General features: G+C 53.1%; 1 protein-coding gene across 1 annotated transcript in view; it reads left to right on the top strand.

Annotated features, from left to right (window-relative positions):
* LOC132005675 (large ribosomal subunit protein uL13) overlaps nucleotides 1-13,366 on the top strand; it is a 109,940-nt gene extending 96,574 nt beyond the window's left edge. The window contains exons 12-19 of the mRNA XM_059383084.1: nucleotides 5,816-5,932; nucleotides 6,177-6,310; nucleotides 6,547-7,019; nucleotides 10,584-10,709; nucleotides 10,818-10,915; nucleotides 12,290-12,436; nucleotides 12,533-12,628; nucleotides 12,995-13,366. Coding sequence (XP_059239067.1) covers nucleotides 5,816-5,932; nucleotides 6,177-6,310; nucleotides 6,547-7,019; nucleotides 10,584-10,709; nucleotides 10,818-10,915; nucleotides 12,290-12,436; nucleotides 12,533-12,628; nucleotides 12,995-13,198 — 1,395 coding nt within the window. The 3' untranslated portion in view covers nucleotides 13,199-13,366. The remainder of the gene's footprint in view (nucleotides 1-5,815; nucleotides 5,933-6,176; nucleotides 6,311-6,546; nucleotides 7,020-10,583; nucleotides 10,710-10,817; nucleotides 10,916-12,289; nucleotides 12,437-12,532; nucleotides 12,629-12,994) is intronic.
* The last annotated feature ends 2,779 nt before the right edge of the window (nucleotides 13,367-16,145 follow it).

Genomic DNA, 16,145 nt, shown 5'->3' with positions numbered 1-16,145 from the left:
CTTGGTGGGGAGCCTGCTTCCCTCTCTCTCTGCCTGCCTCTCTGCCTACTTATGGTCTGTCAAGTAAATAAGTAAAATCTTTAAAAAAAAAAAAAAAGAGTCATGTGCCATAAGGACTGAGCCAGCCAGGTACCCCTCCTTTTTTTTACTGTAATTGTGGTAACCTTTACATATCATGAAATTTATCATTCTAACCATTGTTTAAGTGGTACCATTCAGTGCCATAAAGTGTATTCACATTGTTGTGCGATGTTCACTGCTGTCTCTGGGTTTTCTCTTTATTTACTTATTATTATTTTTTAAGATTTTATTTATTTATTTGGGAGAGAGGGCGCAAGCATGAGCAGGGGGAGGGGCAGAGGGAGAGGGAGAAGCAGACTTCCCACTGAGGAGGGAGCCTGATGTGGGGCTCGATCCCAAGACTCTGGGATCATCACCTGGGCAGAAGGCAGATGCCTAACCCCAAGGCACCCTCAAGTTTTATCTTTATAATCATCTCCCATGATAGGGATTACTCTTCCCATTTTATAGGGAAGGAAACTGAGGCGCAGAGTGCCACAGTAGCCTTCCTAGACATTCATGGCCCGGGATCCACACTGGTTCTGTTGGCCCCAGGAGCCTGGGCTCTCAGCACCAGACTCAACCTTTCTCTGTGTACATTCTGGCCAACATTGACAATGGCAGTGGCACATGTGACAGGGAGTCCAGCACTGGGCCGAAAGAGCAGGGCTTTTACAGATGAGGAAGTTCACATTTGGAGAGGGACTCAGTCAGCTGGCGGGTGCCGAGCTGGGATTGGAGCCACAGCCATCTGACACCACCTCCCAGCTGGCATGAGGCCGGGCAAGGACTCAGATGCTTAAAATACAACATGAGTGTGCTTTACAATGGGGGGACACACAGCCCCAGGACTGAATCACTTCTGCAGACATTGGAGACCCGTTGGTGTGCTTGGAGTCAGGGCAGGCTGGCGGCATCGTTGCTGAGAGCCCAGCTTTGGCCTTAACCTGACTGGTTCATTCTCTGCCACTTTTGGGCTAGGCTGGTGTCGACCCTCCCTGACTGGATTTGGTGATAGAGGTGATCTCGTTAGTACCTCCTTCAGGTAACTGGAGAATCCAGGCCTTAAAGCTCCATGGAACCCTGGGTGGCACCCAGTAGGTGTCCCTTTGCTTAGTTCCCTCTGCAAAGCTGGGCACATTTTTTCTATAAAGGGCCAGCTAGTAAATATTTTAGGTTTTGCAGGGTGCAGGGTCTCTGCTATGTCTTCTTTTTTTTTTTTTTTTTTTTTTTTAAGATTTTATTTATTTATTGACGGAGAGAAATCACAAGTAGATGGAGAGGCAGGCAGAGAGAGGGAGGGAAGCAGGCTCCCTGCTGAGCAGAGAGCCCGATGCAGGACTCGATCCCAGGACCCTGAGATCATGACCCGAGCCGAAGGCAGCGGCTTAACCCACCGAGCCACCCCGGCGCCCCACTGCTATGTCTTCTTGTTCTGTTTTTATGATCCTTTATTTTTTTTTAAAGATTATTTATTTATTTATTTGAGAGAGAGAGAGAGAGAGAGAGAATGAGAGGAGAGAGGTCAGCTGGAGAAGCAGACTCCCTGCTGAGCTGGGAGCCTGATGTGGGGCTTGATCCCAGGACTCCAGGATCATAACCTGAGCTGAAGGCAGTTCCTTAACCAACTCAGCCACCCAGGCGCCCCGATCTTTTAAAAATTAGGAAGCATTCTTATTTTAAAGATCTCTGAAAATGAACAAGGGGCCGTAGTTTTTTCCAGAACCCGGTAGTCTACTAGAAATGTCATGGGCTGTATACATCATTTTATTTTTATTTTTTATGTCTTTTATTTTTTTAATAAGATTTTACTTATTTGACACAGAAAGAGAGATCACAAGTAGGCAGAGAGGCAGATGGAGAGAGAGGGGGAAGCAGGCTCCCTGCTGAGCAGAGAGCCCAATTCGGGGCTCGATCCCAGGACCCTGAGATCATGACCTGAGCCAAAGGCAGGGGCCTAACCCATTGAGCCACCCAGGCGCCCCTTATTTTTATTTCTTTTTTAAAAGATTTTCTTTATTTATTTGAAAGAGAGCACAAGCACGGTAAGGAGCAGAGGGAGAAGGAGGTGCCCCACTGAGCAGGGACCCCAACTCAGGGCTCGATCCTGGGACTGACTCTAAGATCATGACCTGAGCTGAAGGCAGACGCCCAACTGACCAAGTCGCCCAAGCGCCCGTGAATACGTCATTTTAAATTTTCTTGTATCCTGCTTTAAAAAAAGGGAGGGATGCATGGCTGGCTCAGTCGGTAGAGCATGTGACTCTTGATCTCAGGGTCCTGTGTTCAAACCCCACTTTGGGCGTGGAGCCTTCCTAAAAGAAAAAGAATTTTAAAAAAGTTTAAAAATCGGCGAGATTAGCCACAGGAGTGTATTATCTCTAACACAGCTTATTTAGAACAATCATTTTAGCATGTAATCAACGCAGAAAAAGCTAACGAGATGTTTTACATTTTTTTCATATCAATCCTTTGAAATCTTGGGTATATTTTTTACTCATGGAACATATTTGGGGCAGCCAAATTAGCACAAGGCTAGCCCTCATCTCTGCTTCAGCTTCCCCAGCTATAAAGTGGGACTGATAACATTAACTTCCAGTTCTTGTTCAAGATTTAAGAGGGTGTAAACGCTGAGCTTGTAAGAGTTTGTTGGATGGAGAAAAGTAGGGGGCAGGTGGTCCTGATGGAGGGAGCAGGGTGCAAAGGTTGTGTCGTGAGCAAAAACACGGCGTTCAAGGGGTTGAGTGGCTGCGTTGTGAGTGCTGAACGCTGAACCTGGGAAGGTCATGCCGGAGTGAGATCAATGGGCACCTGCTGGGAAGTCCACTTTTGGGTTTTCCAGCAGCTGCTAGGGCCCCTGGCTAGCAGGGTGGTGGCTGGGGAGGTGTATAGGCCTGATGGTAGTCTGTCTGCCACCTCAGTCCTGTGACACCGATTCCCTTGTTCATGGAGCATGAAGCTTTTCTTTCTTCCTTCCTTCCTTTCTCTCTCTCTCTTTTCTTTTAAGTAGGCTCCACACCTGGCATGGAGCCCACTGTGAGGCTTGAACTCACAACCCTGAGATCATAAGCTGAGATGAAGAGTCAGATGCTTAATGACTGAGCCACCAAGGCGCCCCAAAGCTTTCTTACTATCATCCTGTTAGGTACTTCTGGCTCATTCCCGTCCTGCTGCTTACTGTCCTTGTCTTTGCTTCTTAAGAGTTCACATTCCCAGAAGAGAATCTGATTGGTCCAGCCCAGCATTTGGGACCAAGATAGGATTAGTGATTTGCCTGTTGATTGGCTGCCTGGTCTGGTCTCTTCCAATCAGCTGTGGCTTCTGTGGGGGTGGGGCAGGAGAAGTGGGTGTGGTCAGTGATAGGATCGACACCAGGAGAGGTGGGAAGGAGGGGCCTGGCTCTGGTTGGAGATCAGGCAAGGCTGATGCCAGGGGTTGAGTGTGATGACCACAGAGAGGAATAGTGGTTCTGAGAAAGCCACCAAGCTCAGTTGGGATGTGGTGAGCCAAGGGGCCTGAGTCCAGGTAGAGAATCAGTGCCTTTGAGGAGGCCAATTGGGGAGGGGGAAGAGACGGGGTGGTCTTCCCTGGCTGGGAGGGATGCTCTGATGGCTTTCTCGCCGGCTTCTGAGAACTAGAATGGGGACGATGATGTTAACACTGAGAGGCAAAAGGCACCCGTTTGTGGGGGTCGGAGAGCACTGCATATGCAAAAACCTGGAGAATCCAACAATCTGGGGTTCATCTGCTGAATTTGGAGGGATCTGGATGGCCTGTGGGGCAGGGGCAAGAGAAGAGAAAGAGAACTGAGGCAAAGCCTCACTGTGCCAGACTGTGGAGCCTGCACTAGGGGTCCTAGAAGGTTTTGGAGCACAGCAGCATGTGGCCCAACCCTTGGGCCTCTGACCTGACTCTCCAAGGTGACCAGGAGGGAGGACTGTGAACCATAGGGTAGCTGGAGAAAAGGACTTGGGACCAGGGCATCTGCATTCCTGTCTCATCCTGCCTCTTGTGACTTAAGCCAAGAACCCTTCTATCTATCTACCTGTTTATTTATTTGAGAAGTTTTGGTGTATTTTTTTCTTTAAGATTTTATTTGACACAGAGAGACACAGCGAGAGAGGGAACACAAACAGGGGGAGTGAGAGAGGGAGAAGCAGGCTTCCCGCCGAGCAGGGAGCCTGATGTGGGGCTCGATCCCAGGAGCCTGGAATCATGACCTAAGCTGAAGGCAGATGCTTAACGACTGAGCCACCCAGGCGCCCCCAAGAGCCCTTTTAGACCTCATTCTCATCAGGTTATTGTCATCTCTTCTTGGCACTACCCAAGTTGATCTGAGGGGCACACAAAATTATGGACACACACACAAAAATGGATGTGAAAACCACTGACCCGAACTAGGAGTGGGCAGTGGATAGCTGACAAACAGACCCCAGTGTTACAGCTCCTGCCCGGGGCAGACATCATCAATTCATTGCAGCACTTATGCTGGAGCTGGTTCTGAGCCATGACCAATCAATTGATATTATCATCTGAATCCTGTTATCACTTGAGTGTGATTTCTTTGAATACAGGGACTAACTTCCGTTCATCTGTGGGCTATCACAATACCCAGTGCGTGTTTCCCACTGCATCTTTTTTTTTTTTTAAGGTTGTATTTATTTATGAGAGAGAGAGAGAGAAAGTGAGCAGGGGGAGGAGCAGAGGGAAAAGGAGAAGCAGACCTGCACTAAGTGTGGATTCCCCATGCAGGGCTGGATCCCACAACCCTGAGATCATGACCTGAGCTGAAACCAAGAGTCAGTCACTCAGCAAACTGAGCTATGAGGCGTCCCGTCCCACACTTTTCCACACTGTCCCGTGTCATTGCTCAGCCTGCTCACAGAAGACATTGTCCTTCCAGGACTCACTTAGGTGTCACCTTTTCCAGGAAGCATTATTGGATTCAGATTGCATTTGAGGTCCTTCCTTTAGGCTTCCACAGTGTCTGGAGGGGCAGGGGCATCTGCCATTCATGTGCTTATTGTGCTGTCATTTTTTGGTGCCATGTCTGGCTCTCCTGCTATGCCACTTACTCTCCCCAGATTATACACGCTGGGTCTGACCCATAGCCTTCAGTTTCCAGCACCCAGCTGGGGGGTCACAAAAGTTTCGGGGTGGGGAATTCATCTGAGTGTAGGTGGAGTGGAGATGGGGGAGCCTCATATCACTGTGTCTTGCCCTGTCGTGGAGAGGGGGATGAATTAAGTGGCCGCAGGTCACCTGTCACCTGTCACCTGTCTCTTCTTGGCACAAGCCGCAACCTTACCCTGTTTTATTTGCTTGTCTGTCTTGTTGTCTCTGTGAAGAAGATCTCGGTCAAAGACGCAGTCAGTCTCATTCCCCACTGTACCCCAGGGCCAGCATGGCGTCTGGAAGATGGTGGCTGGGTGCACAGGCATTGACATTACTTTAAGTCCCTTTATAAAAGCCATCTTTCTGTAACGTTGTAACAGTTAAAACTTTGTAGCACAAGAAGGAGCACCTTGTTTGAGGGTAAGCAGCAGTGTGGGGTGTGGGGGAGGACGTGGTCAGCCTCGAGCTGCCTCCCCAGGGCTGAGACCATCCTAGGGCCAAGACAGGTGCTGGCCAGTGTGTGGCGATACCTGTTGACGATGGTGCCTTTTCTCGAAGGGGTTATCGAGGGAGAATGTAGGGCCCAGGAATTGGGGGCAGGGAGGGCTGACCTAGCTGGCCTCTTGGCACCCCTCCTCAGCTGGCGTTGCAGACGGGGCGGGAGCCCCCCCCCATCTGGCGAGTGCAGAAGGCCCTGCTGCAGAAATTCACTCCAGAGATCAAGGACGGGCAGCGGCAGTTTTGTGCCACCAGTAATGTAAGCCTGGAGGGGGCAGTGAGGACTCGGAGAGGCCCGGGAGGTGGGGGGGGCAGCCCCACCGTCATGCATGTCTGGGATTCACCACTTCTCTAGGGGGTGGCCCAAAGGGAGGCCCCACCTCCAGGAGGCTGAAGGGCTGTTATGGTGGGGCGGAAGGGGTGGAAGTCTCAGGGATTGGGTTGCCAGGCTGTCTGGCTGCTATGGATGAAGGATTTCCTCACGTGCCTCTTTCCCTCCATAGTATTTGGGATATTTTGGGGACGCAAAAAACCGGTATCAGCGCCTTTATGTCAAGTTCCTGGAAAATGTCAACAAGAAGGATTATGTGAGGGTCTGTGCCCGAAAACCCTGGCACCGGCCCCCAGTGCCCGTCAGGTACCCTGGTGGGCGGTGGCGATGGGCATGGGGATGGAACGTTCAAGAAGAGGTAGAGACAGGGAGAGTGGACACAGGCCCAGAGAGAGAAAGGCACCCAGGTCTGGGGTTGGGGGGCAGACAGAGGCAGGAGGAGAAGCTGGTTCTGTGCTCACTGTGATGGGGATCTCAAGAGAAGCATTGGGGTCTCTTAGGGTCTGCGGACTACAACCATTCCCTCCCGTGTTCCCTTCCAGACGCTCAGGGCAGGCCAAGGGCCCCGCGTCTGCTGGGGGCAGCTCGGCACCGCCTCCCAAGGCCCCGGCACCACCTCCTAAGCCTGAGACTGCTGATAAGACAGTATGTGAGAAGCCCCCGGAGCAGACGCCTGAGACACCCATGCCCGAGCCCCCTGCTCCTGAGAAGCCCTCCCCGCCGCGGCCCCTCGAGAAGGAAAAGGAGAAGGAGCGGGTGACACGCGGGGAGCGGCCGGCCCGGGGAGAGCGGAGCGCAGGCGGACGGCAGACTCGGCCTGAGCGGAGCCTCACTGCGGGACAGCCCGCCACCTCCCGGCTGCCCAAGGCCCGGCCCACCAAGGTGAAGGCCGAGCCGCCCCCCAAGAAGAGGAAGAAGTGGCTGAAGGAGGCGGCGGGCAATGCCTCTGCGGGCGGGGGTCCGCCAGGCAGCTCCTCGGACTCGGAGTCATCCCCGGGAGCACCCAGCGAGGACGGTGAGGCCCTCGGGAGCCACGAGGCAGGTGGGGAGGCCTGAGGAAGTGAATCCACAGCCTCTGGAGGAGGTGTGGACGAGTTCGGGCCACAGGGTTCCAGCAGCAAGAATTTGTAAATTAAAATAATAGCGGTATTTGTCAGTTACATGACGCCTAACTGGAATGGGTGTCTTTTCTAAATTCTGTACACAGATTAATTTGTGCAATGATCATAGCAGGACTACAAAGTAAATACTGTAATTTTTAAACCTTTTAATTTTTATTTTTTTTAGATTTTGTTTGTTTATTTGAGGGGGGAGAGAGCACGAGCAGGGGAAGGGGCAGAGGGAGAGAGAGAAGCAGGCTCCCCGCTGAGCTGGGGCTTTGATCTCATGCCCTGAGATCACCACCCCAGCCAAACCTTGCCCAACCGACTAAGCCACCCAGGTGCTCCAAGAGTAGCTGTTGTAACAGACTAAAGCGTTCGGGCAGTCAAATGAGTGAGGTCTCTTTCCGTCAAAGCCCGACTTAGGTGTTGGTTTCTTGGAAAATAAGAGGCTCTTAAGTTGTCCAGGGTCTTTCTTTTCCTCTTGTTGCTCTGCCTCCCGCCTGCCTCCTGTCCTCAAGCACGTGATCAGAGGCACTCCAGCAGCCCCAAAGCTGTAGGCCTATCAGTGGGAAGTGAGTCAGGGGTCAGGGAATGGGGTGGGGGGGTGGGGGTGGGGGGGATGGTGGGGGCGGTGGGGGACCTTTCTTTTAAGTTGCCAGATCTGGGCATGGCACATATGCTGTCTCTCATGTCCCATTGGGCAGATCCGGGTCATATGGCCATACCTAGCTGCAAGGGAGTCTGGGAAATGTAGTCTTTTAATTGGGCATGGCGATGCCAGATCATGCCAGGTGGAAGCAGTTAAAGGGGATGTCGTGAGGGTGCCGCAAGGGGGAGCATTTAGCAAAGGCCCAGATTTGCAGATCTGTCTTTCTCTGGCCTTCAATTTCCCTTTCCTATTTCTTCAGCGATTTACAAATTTAAGTTGAATTGACACATCATATAGTTTGCCTACTTAAAAACATAAAATGTGGTGGTTTTTTTTTTTTTTTTAAGATTTTATTTGTTTATTTGACACAGAGAGAGATCACAAGTAGGCAGAGAAGCAGGTGGGGGCGGGGGGAGCAGGTTCCCTACTGAGCAGAGAGCCTGATGAGATGATGTGGGGCTTGATCCTAGGACCCTGAGGTCACGACCCGAGCTGAAGGCAGAGGCTCAACCCACCCAGGGGCCCCAATGCGGTGGGTTTTAGCACAGTCCTAGGCATCCATCTTGGCAGTCAATTTTAGAACACTTTCAGTACCCCACAAAGAACCCCTGTATCGATGGGTTCTCACTCCCTTTCTGGACATTATGCATAAGGAAATCCTATAACGTGTAGGTTTTTTGATTGGCATCTTTCAATTGGTGTTAATATTTGGGGTTCATCCGCATGGTAGGTGTGTCAGGACCTTATTCCTTTTGTGACTGAGTACGATCCCACTGTGTGGATGGATAGACCACCCTGTATCGCCAGGCACTAGTTGATGGACTTCTGGGTTGTTTCTACTCCTTAGCGGTTGTGAGTAATCCCAGTATGGAGATGCATGGACAGCTCTGAGTTTCCTGAGCGCTGGAAAGGGGAGGAGCTGAACTCCACCCTCTTATGGGAGCAGCTCCCCTGCCAAGGGTCACTATGGGTCTGGGTCTGGGTCTGTCTCGCCTCAGCCCATTGGACCAGGAGCAAGTGAGTGTGACTCATGCTTCACTCAGCCCAGAAGCCCGCAGAACTAACCTCCTTGCTTGTCTGAGAGCAGGGATCCTCCGTGTGTCCCAGACTGACACTCTTTCCTTCCTTAAACTCATCATAGATGTTCTAGAAGGACGTTGCAGTGACTGTCTTCTCTCACCTCCTCTAGTCCGCTCCCATTTGGCTTCCCGAGCCCTGTTCTACACATCTTTATCGAGTACCTACTTCATGCCATGGAGGAGGTTCCAGCAGTGAACAGAATAAGCAAAAACATGTATCCTCATGGGAGTTTGCAGTCTTAGCTGGGGGAGGCCATCAGATAAACACGTTATGTAACAGAGCACAAAACAATGAGAAAAATGGTCAGGGTAAGACTGGCCAGGCTTAAAGGCAGTTCAGAAAAGCATTTCTGGTCCCAGAAGATCCAGGTGGTATAGCGGGGGCTGTTTTCAGGGGGATGAGGGAGTTGGGGAAGGCTTCTGGAAATGACACTGGAGCAGAGATCCGAGTGCAGCAGGGCTGGGGTTGGGTGACTGGGAGAGCGAACATCCCAGGCTGGGCGTGTCTGGGGATCAGGAAGGAGGCCAGTGGCTGGAGCGAGTGAGTAAGAGGAGAGGGTGAGAAGTGAGGGCAGAGAAGGAACAGGACCAGATCTTGGAGGGACAGTAGTCATGGAGCCTGGTGCTCCCATTGGAAGGACTTTACCCGGAGTGACACAAGAGCCATAGGAGGGTTTGGGCTAAGGCCTGGTGGAGTTTGACAGCCACTGCCAGGGTTTCACTCTGGCTCCTGAAATGACTGTCACCAAGGACCCTCCGCGTGGATGAGTCAAATGGACATTTCTCACGCCTCTTCCTAAGGGACATTTTAGGGCCATTCAGGGCCATCTGCTTCTCTTTTTTCCCCGATGTTCCTTCTTGGGTTTCATGTAAGTGTCCCTCACTCCTGACCTTGGCCTTGTTGCTTCACCTCTCACTTGGCAGGCTCAGCTTCCCAGTGAGCCTTGCTAGTTTCTTCCCACTGGCCCCCCTCCAGGCCTCCCCCAAACCTCCTCTCTCCGGATCCCACTGAGTTCTTGTCCCAATTTCTCTATCTCAGCCCCACTGGCTACTCAGCAGGCCAGATCTCCTGGCACACAAGCCTTTGCTCCCTCACCTCCACAGCTGGGAAGTCCTCAGCTCTGGCCCTCCAGTCCTCCTGTGCTCCATCTCTGGATTTTGTCCTTACGACCCTGCTACGTCTTCATCCTTTTTTATGTCCATTATCCTGGCCTCTGGTCTCTGGTCTCATCCCTTTGATCCATCCCCTACATGGCCTCGAGGGGTCTTTCTACACTTAACCCTTGCGTCTCCCCTGCTCACAACTTTCCCATGGCTCCCTAGCACCCACTACGAAAAGCCCCTATTCTCTTCACTTCCAACCTCCTCCCACAGTCTTGCCCTTTGTGATCTGATCTCTGAGTGGCTTCGCTGGTTTGGAAACCAATTATGCTGCTTCTTTAGACTTTATTGAAGCCACACGGAACTAGTCAAACATTAAGTTCACTGGTCTGGAATGCTTTTTTCCCCATCAGTCAAGATTTGGCTCCTGTCTGACCTTGAACTGACCTTCCCTGGCTGGCCAGGCCGAACTGGTTACTATCCATGCCTGTGATGCCCATCCTTAGAGCGTGTCGCTCTGGGACTCAGGGCTCCCTGAAAACAGGGGTTTTTCTCTGGCCCTGGTACGTAGAACATTGCTACCCAGGTGGCCTCCGATGAAGGCCAATCATGAGCTCGGATCTCATTCTCACCCCCCTCTCCCCCAGAGCGGGCAGTCCCTGGGCGTCTGCTGAAGACGCGAGCAATGCGGGAGATGTACCGCAGCTATGTGGAGATGTTGGTGAGCACAGCCCTCGACCCAGACATGATCCAGGCCCTGGAGGACACGCACGGTGAGCCGAGGCCTGGGGAAGAAGGTTCTGGCACTCCCGCTCTGCCCCACCCCCTCCCTGTGCGCCATGGGGCTTCAGATCCCCTGAAGCCACCTCCTGATCTTGCAGACGAGCTGTACTTGCCGCCCATGCGGAAGATTGATGGTCTCCTCAATGAGCACAAGAAGAAAGTCCTGAAGCGGCTGTCACTGAGCCCAGCCCTGCAGGTGCCTGTGGGGCCTGGGTGGGAGGGGTCTGGAGCCCAGCTGTGGGAATCGTGAGAGATGGGTATGAGTGAGCCACGGGGTCTGCAGAGCGTCAGGCCCTGGAGGGAGCAGCCGCTAAGCTGAGGGTGGGGCTCCAGCTGGAGGTGGTCTCTGTCCACCAAGATGGAGGGGCCTTGGTGGGGGCTTGGTTGGGGCTTGGTTGTTGGGGAGAGATCCAGAGACTTGCAAAGGTTGGGGGTGCGCAGCTGGGAAAGCCCAGCAGAGTTTATGGAGGGAAGGTTTGGGGACAGCAGGTGGCCAAGGCCTTGCTGGGAGACAGTAGTAAGCAGATTCTGATGGCTTCTCTTCTCATGTGGAATTCTTAGCATCTCAGGCCTCACTGTTAAGTCACCTGTATGATTTCCTTTCTGGAACGGCCTCAGATTCAGGGGTACAATATTCGGGCCACTCTGAAAATTCTGATGGGGAGCGTTGTGTGGGACTGAGAACTTGGGTATACAGTGTTAGCACAACAGAATTCTGGGATGGAGTGTTAGTCTGGCCTTAAAATGTCCGGATGGGTCCCGGTCTGGATCTGGGAATTCTGGGGTGGATTCTCCATTGGTTCAGAAAATTCTTGGTGGCATGTTAGTCTCCCCGATGATACGGGATAAAAATAATGAATCTGATTCTGGCAGTCCGGGTGGGATGTCAGGGTAACCAAGAGTTCTGGGATGTAGAGTTAGTCCAGCTCTGACAGGTCTGGGTAGGGTGTTATCCCAGGGTTAACATTTCTGTGGTGGAATATTAGGATAAGTCTGGGAATGGTGGGATGGAGTCTTCCTCTGGTTTTAACATTCTGGGATGGAATGTCCGCTTGGCACTGGGGATTCTGGATTTTGGGCCGTGTCTCGAAATTCTGAGTAGGATGTGAGGCTGGGGCTGAGAATCCTGAGTAGAATTTTTTTTTTTTTTTTAAGATTTTATTTATTTACTTGACAGAGATCACAAGTAGGCAGAGAGGCAGGCAGAGAGAGGAGAGGAAGCAGGCTCCCCGCCGAGCAGAGAGGCCAACGAGGGGCTCGATCCCAGGACCCTGGGATCATGACCTGAGCTGAAGGCAGAGGCTTTAATCCACTGAGCCACCCAGGCACCCCCCTGAGTGGACTACTAGAGGTCTCCGAGAAGCTGGGCTCGGCCCCAAAGCACAGTACATGGTCACCAGATAGGCCTAAGCTCCTCTGTCCTTTGAGATGAGAGACCCAGGATTCCTGAGGGTCTTCTGATCTGCAGCCTGAGAGAAATGGAGGCAGCTGAGAACTGAGTGGAATTGAGTGGGGCATTTGGAGAGTGTGGGTCCGGGGGATGTCCCACTAACCACTTGACTTCCCACAGGACGCCCTGCACACGTTCCCCCAACTGCAAGTGGAGCAGAGTGGGGAGGGCTCCCCGGAGGAGGGGGCCGTGCGGCTGCGGCCGGCGGGGGAGCCGTACAACCGCAAGACGCTCAGCAAACTCAAGAGGAGCGTGGTCCGAGCCCAGGTGTGGCTGGGGGTGGGTGGGCGGCGCGGGCGCCTGGTGACAGGAGCTGCCCCGCCCTGGGCAGTGGCGTGAAGCTTCTCCGCTCCGTCTGTCCAGGAGTTCAAGGTGGAGCTGGACAAGTCGGGATACTACACGCTCTACCACTCCCTCCACCACTATAAGTACCATACTTTCCTGCGCTGCCGGGACCAGGTAAGCCCACCCGCTGTACACGACGCCCTGGGGTTCAGCCCCACAGGCTCTGCTCTGAACCCAGGGGTCTGGACCCCAGCCCCTTCCTCCCTCAGACCCAGGAATCCAGACCTCCCGCGTGTCCTCCCTCAGACCTAGGAGTCCAGGCTCCCAGACTCCTCTCTCCGCAAACCCAGGAGGCTAGATCTCCAGCGCCTCCTCCCTCAGACCCAGGAGTCCAGGCCCCCAGCCCCCTCCTCCTCCCTCAGACCCAGGAGTCCAGGTTCCCAGCCCATCCTCCCTGAGACCCAACCGTCCTGGCCCCCACCCCTCCTCCTTCAGACCCAGCCAGGGGTCTTGCTCCCAGCCCCCGTTTCCCTGGAACAGCTAGACCTCCAGGCCCCAATGGCTGCCCGCCGCAGCTCCCTGTCTAACGCCCTGCAGACCCTGGCCATCGAGGGCGGTGCTGAGGACCTGGGCCAGGAGGAGGTGGTCCAGCAGTGCATGCGGAACCAGCCGTGGCTGGAACAGCTCTTCGACTCCTTCAGCGACCTGCTGGCCCAAGCACAGGCCCACAGCCGCTGTGGGTGACCCCCGCCCAGCCTGGGGGAGCCACCTCTTCCACGAACGGAGAATTGGGACAGAACTGTGTCCTCAGGAGCTAACCCCCTGGGCCCTGTCGCCAGGGAAGGGGGGGGTCATCGGTCAGGGTGTGTCCATGCTGCCCCCACAGGGCAGGGTTCAAAGTTCGCCTCCCCCCCCCCCCCCCCCCCCCCCCCCCCCCCCCCCCCAACCCTCCCACTGTCCGGTGTACAGAGAAATTATTTATATATATGTATAAATGTCTATTTAGTAACGGTTTCCCTCCCCACCTTGCCCCAATCCTCTCTCCATGGCCACAGCCCTGCCCCCTCCACCTTGTACATAATGTATAGGAAAAGTCTATGTATGGTTGAGGGGGGCGGGGTGGCTTCAGAGAGCTGGGGGACCCCCCTCCCCCCCAATCCTCCCCTCATAGGCCAAGATCTTTGCTAAAGGCCATAGCCTCCCCAGGGCATTCGGCATTGGGTGGGAGGGGGAAATCGCATCTTGTTAATTATTTTTAATCTTATTTATTGTACATACCTGGGGCGGAGGGCTGGGGAGGTGGAGGGGGGAGAAGGGTCCCCTCCCTTTGGCCCTCCTGCTCCTTTTCTACTGCGATTGTCTGTGTCTGCCCCTCCCCCACCATCCCATCCCCTTGTTGTCTGGATGTGGTTCTATTTTTTATCCGTCTCCTCTCCCCTCCCCTCCCCCCAACCCCTCTGCTCCTACCTCCCGACCACCCTTTGTCTCTTGCTCTTTCTTGGGCTTCTGTACAACTCAACTTGTATACACTGTGTACACACAACCAGCCAAACGAAAACCCAACAGCAAACACTTTATCAGCCGGCTGGAGTGCCTCTGTCCTGCGGCGTCTGGGTGGGCCCAGGGGTGGCGGAAAGAGAAAGGATCTGGAGTTGCAATGTGGCTTCTCTGGAAGCCCCCGGAAGTGGCCAGGCTGGGGTTGTTGTATGCCTTAGATCTCGCTGTGTAAAATCAGCCACCACAGCCCCACCCCGAAATTTAGTGACCTAAAACAAGAAATGTGCAGGTCCACTGGGTGGTCCCCTCCCAGGGTCTGCTGTAAGGGTCCGGTCAAGTCAGCCAGAACAGCGGTCCTCCGGGGAGTGACTGGGGTCATAGGATCCGCTTTCAAGGTGGCTCACTTTGAGGTTTTTTTTATTTTTTTAAAGATTTTATTTATTTATTTGACAGAGATCCCAAGTAGGCAGAGAGGCAGGCAGAGAGAGAGGAAGGGAAGCAGGCTCCCCGCTAAGCAGAGAGCCTGATGTGGGGCTCGATCCCAGGACTCTGGGATCATGACCTGAGCCAAAGGCAGAGGCTTTAACCCAGTGAGCCACCCAGGCGCCCCTCACTTTGAGTTTTTTAAATATTCATTTGAGAGAGAGCGAGCACAAGAGGGGAGTGGGGCAGAGGGAGAAGCAGACTCCAGAGCAGGGAACCGGATGCGGGACTCAATTCCAGGAGTCCAGGATCATGACCCTAGATGAAGGCAGAGGCTCAACTGCTCAACCGACTGAGCCACCCAGGTGCCTCAAGGTGGCTCCCTTTTAAGGTGTGTGGATCGGTTGCCAGCTGGAGACTGCATTTCTGTGCTGTGGGGACCTCGCCACGGGCACCTTGAGTGTCCCCACAACATGGCAACTGGCTTCCCCCAGAGCAGGGGATCCCAGAGAGAGAGCAGGAGAGAAGCCAGCAGAGTTTTTTGTCCTAACACAGCATTGGCTCCTGCATACTGCTCGTGGACAAGGGGTCCTTGAACCCAGTACCCACTTGAAGGGAGTTTCAGCTTTGCTTCGAGCAGGGAAAAGCGTAGGTACTTTTCGATACGTTTTCAGACCAGTGTAGGCTGTGGCAGGTGTCAGGAGTTGGCCAGCTTTTTTCTTGGCTGCCTAGTGTGGACTCAAGGGTGGATCTCTTGTATTCTTGAACCCTGGAACTGCAGGGTCACCAGCAGACTGGCAGTTGAGATGTGGATGGATTCCTGTGTTCTGGAGACTTGCTGCTTGAAGTGTGATTTGCCGCCCTTGGGAGTTCTGTCCATCCATCCCCATCCCCAGTAGTCCCCCACCCCCTGCAAGAACTTGTAGAAATGTAGACTCTGGGGCTGATTCTCAGATCGGCTGAGTCAGGACCCACTTTTCAGTAATATCCTGGGAGGATTCTAATGCTTAAGTTTGAGGAGCAGCGTTCTAGAGTAAGAGTTAACAATTTGGAAGTCAGCTGGAACCCAGCAGGGAGCAGTGAGTAAGTCGTTGGCATTTGAGAGCTGGGACCGTTTAAAGAAGGGACTCTTGGTATTCTAGAACTCTGGCTTCAGCACAAATGATGTCTGGTCAATGAGTTCTGACCTGGTGTAAGATTTAAGGGTAGACCATCTGCATTCTAGATAGATTCCCTTCTTGGTGAAATTGAGAAGGAGCCCCGAGTGTTCTGTGACCTTGGATATTGTCTAGACTATCACCAAGGTGAATGACTCCAGAGCCCTGGTTTTACAGTAATATTTAAGGGTCTTAATGGGAGAGTCAGTGATGGACTGTGGGCTTTTTAGAATTAATGAAGTTGGGAGAGGTGAGGATGGATCTTGGTGTCCTTGAACCATGGCCTGTAGCATGAGGCTCTGGGCTAGTACCTCCGATTGGAGCCAGATATTTCCACGATCAGCATTGCCTTGGATCAGAGCTCTCTATCAAAAGTGGGTGGGTTTTTCAGAAGGCAGGTGGCAGGGCCCTATCATCCCCTTGGTGGCAGGATAACCTTGTGGTTGGATTTTGGAATCCAGCTGCCCAGACTCAAATCGCAGCTCCAGCACTAACCAGGTGAATTGGATACTGGCCTGTATCCCCAGCTTCGTTGTTTATAAAATGGGCATTTGTCAAGGTGAAGGAAACCCAAATGTTTGAAGCACTTGATGCCCATTAAACTGTAACAAGAG

The sequence above is a fragment of the Mustela nigripes genome, chromosome 17, assembly GCF_022355385.1.
Source record: "Mustela nigripes isolate SB6536 chromosome 17, MUSNIG.SB6536, whole genome shotgun sequence".
In the NCBI taxonomy this organism is placed as follows: Eukaryota; Metazoa; Chordata; class Mammalia; order Carnivora; family Mustelidae; genus Mustela; species Mustela nigripes.
This window is presented reverse-complemented; position numbering and strand designations above follow the sequence as displayed.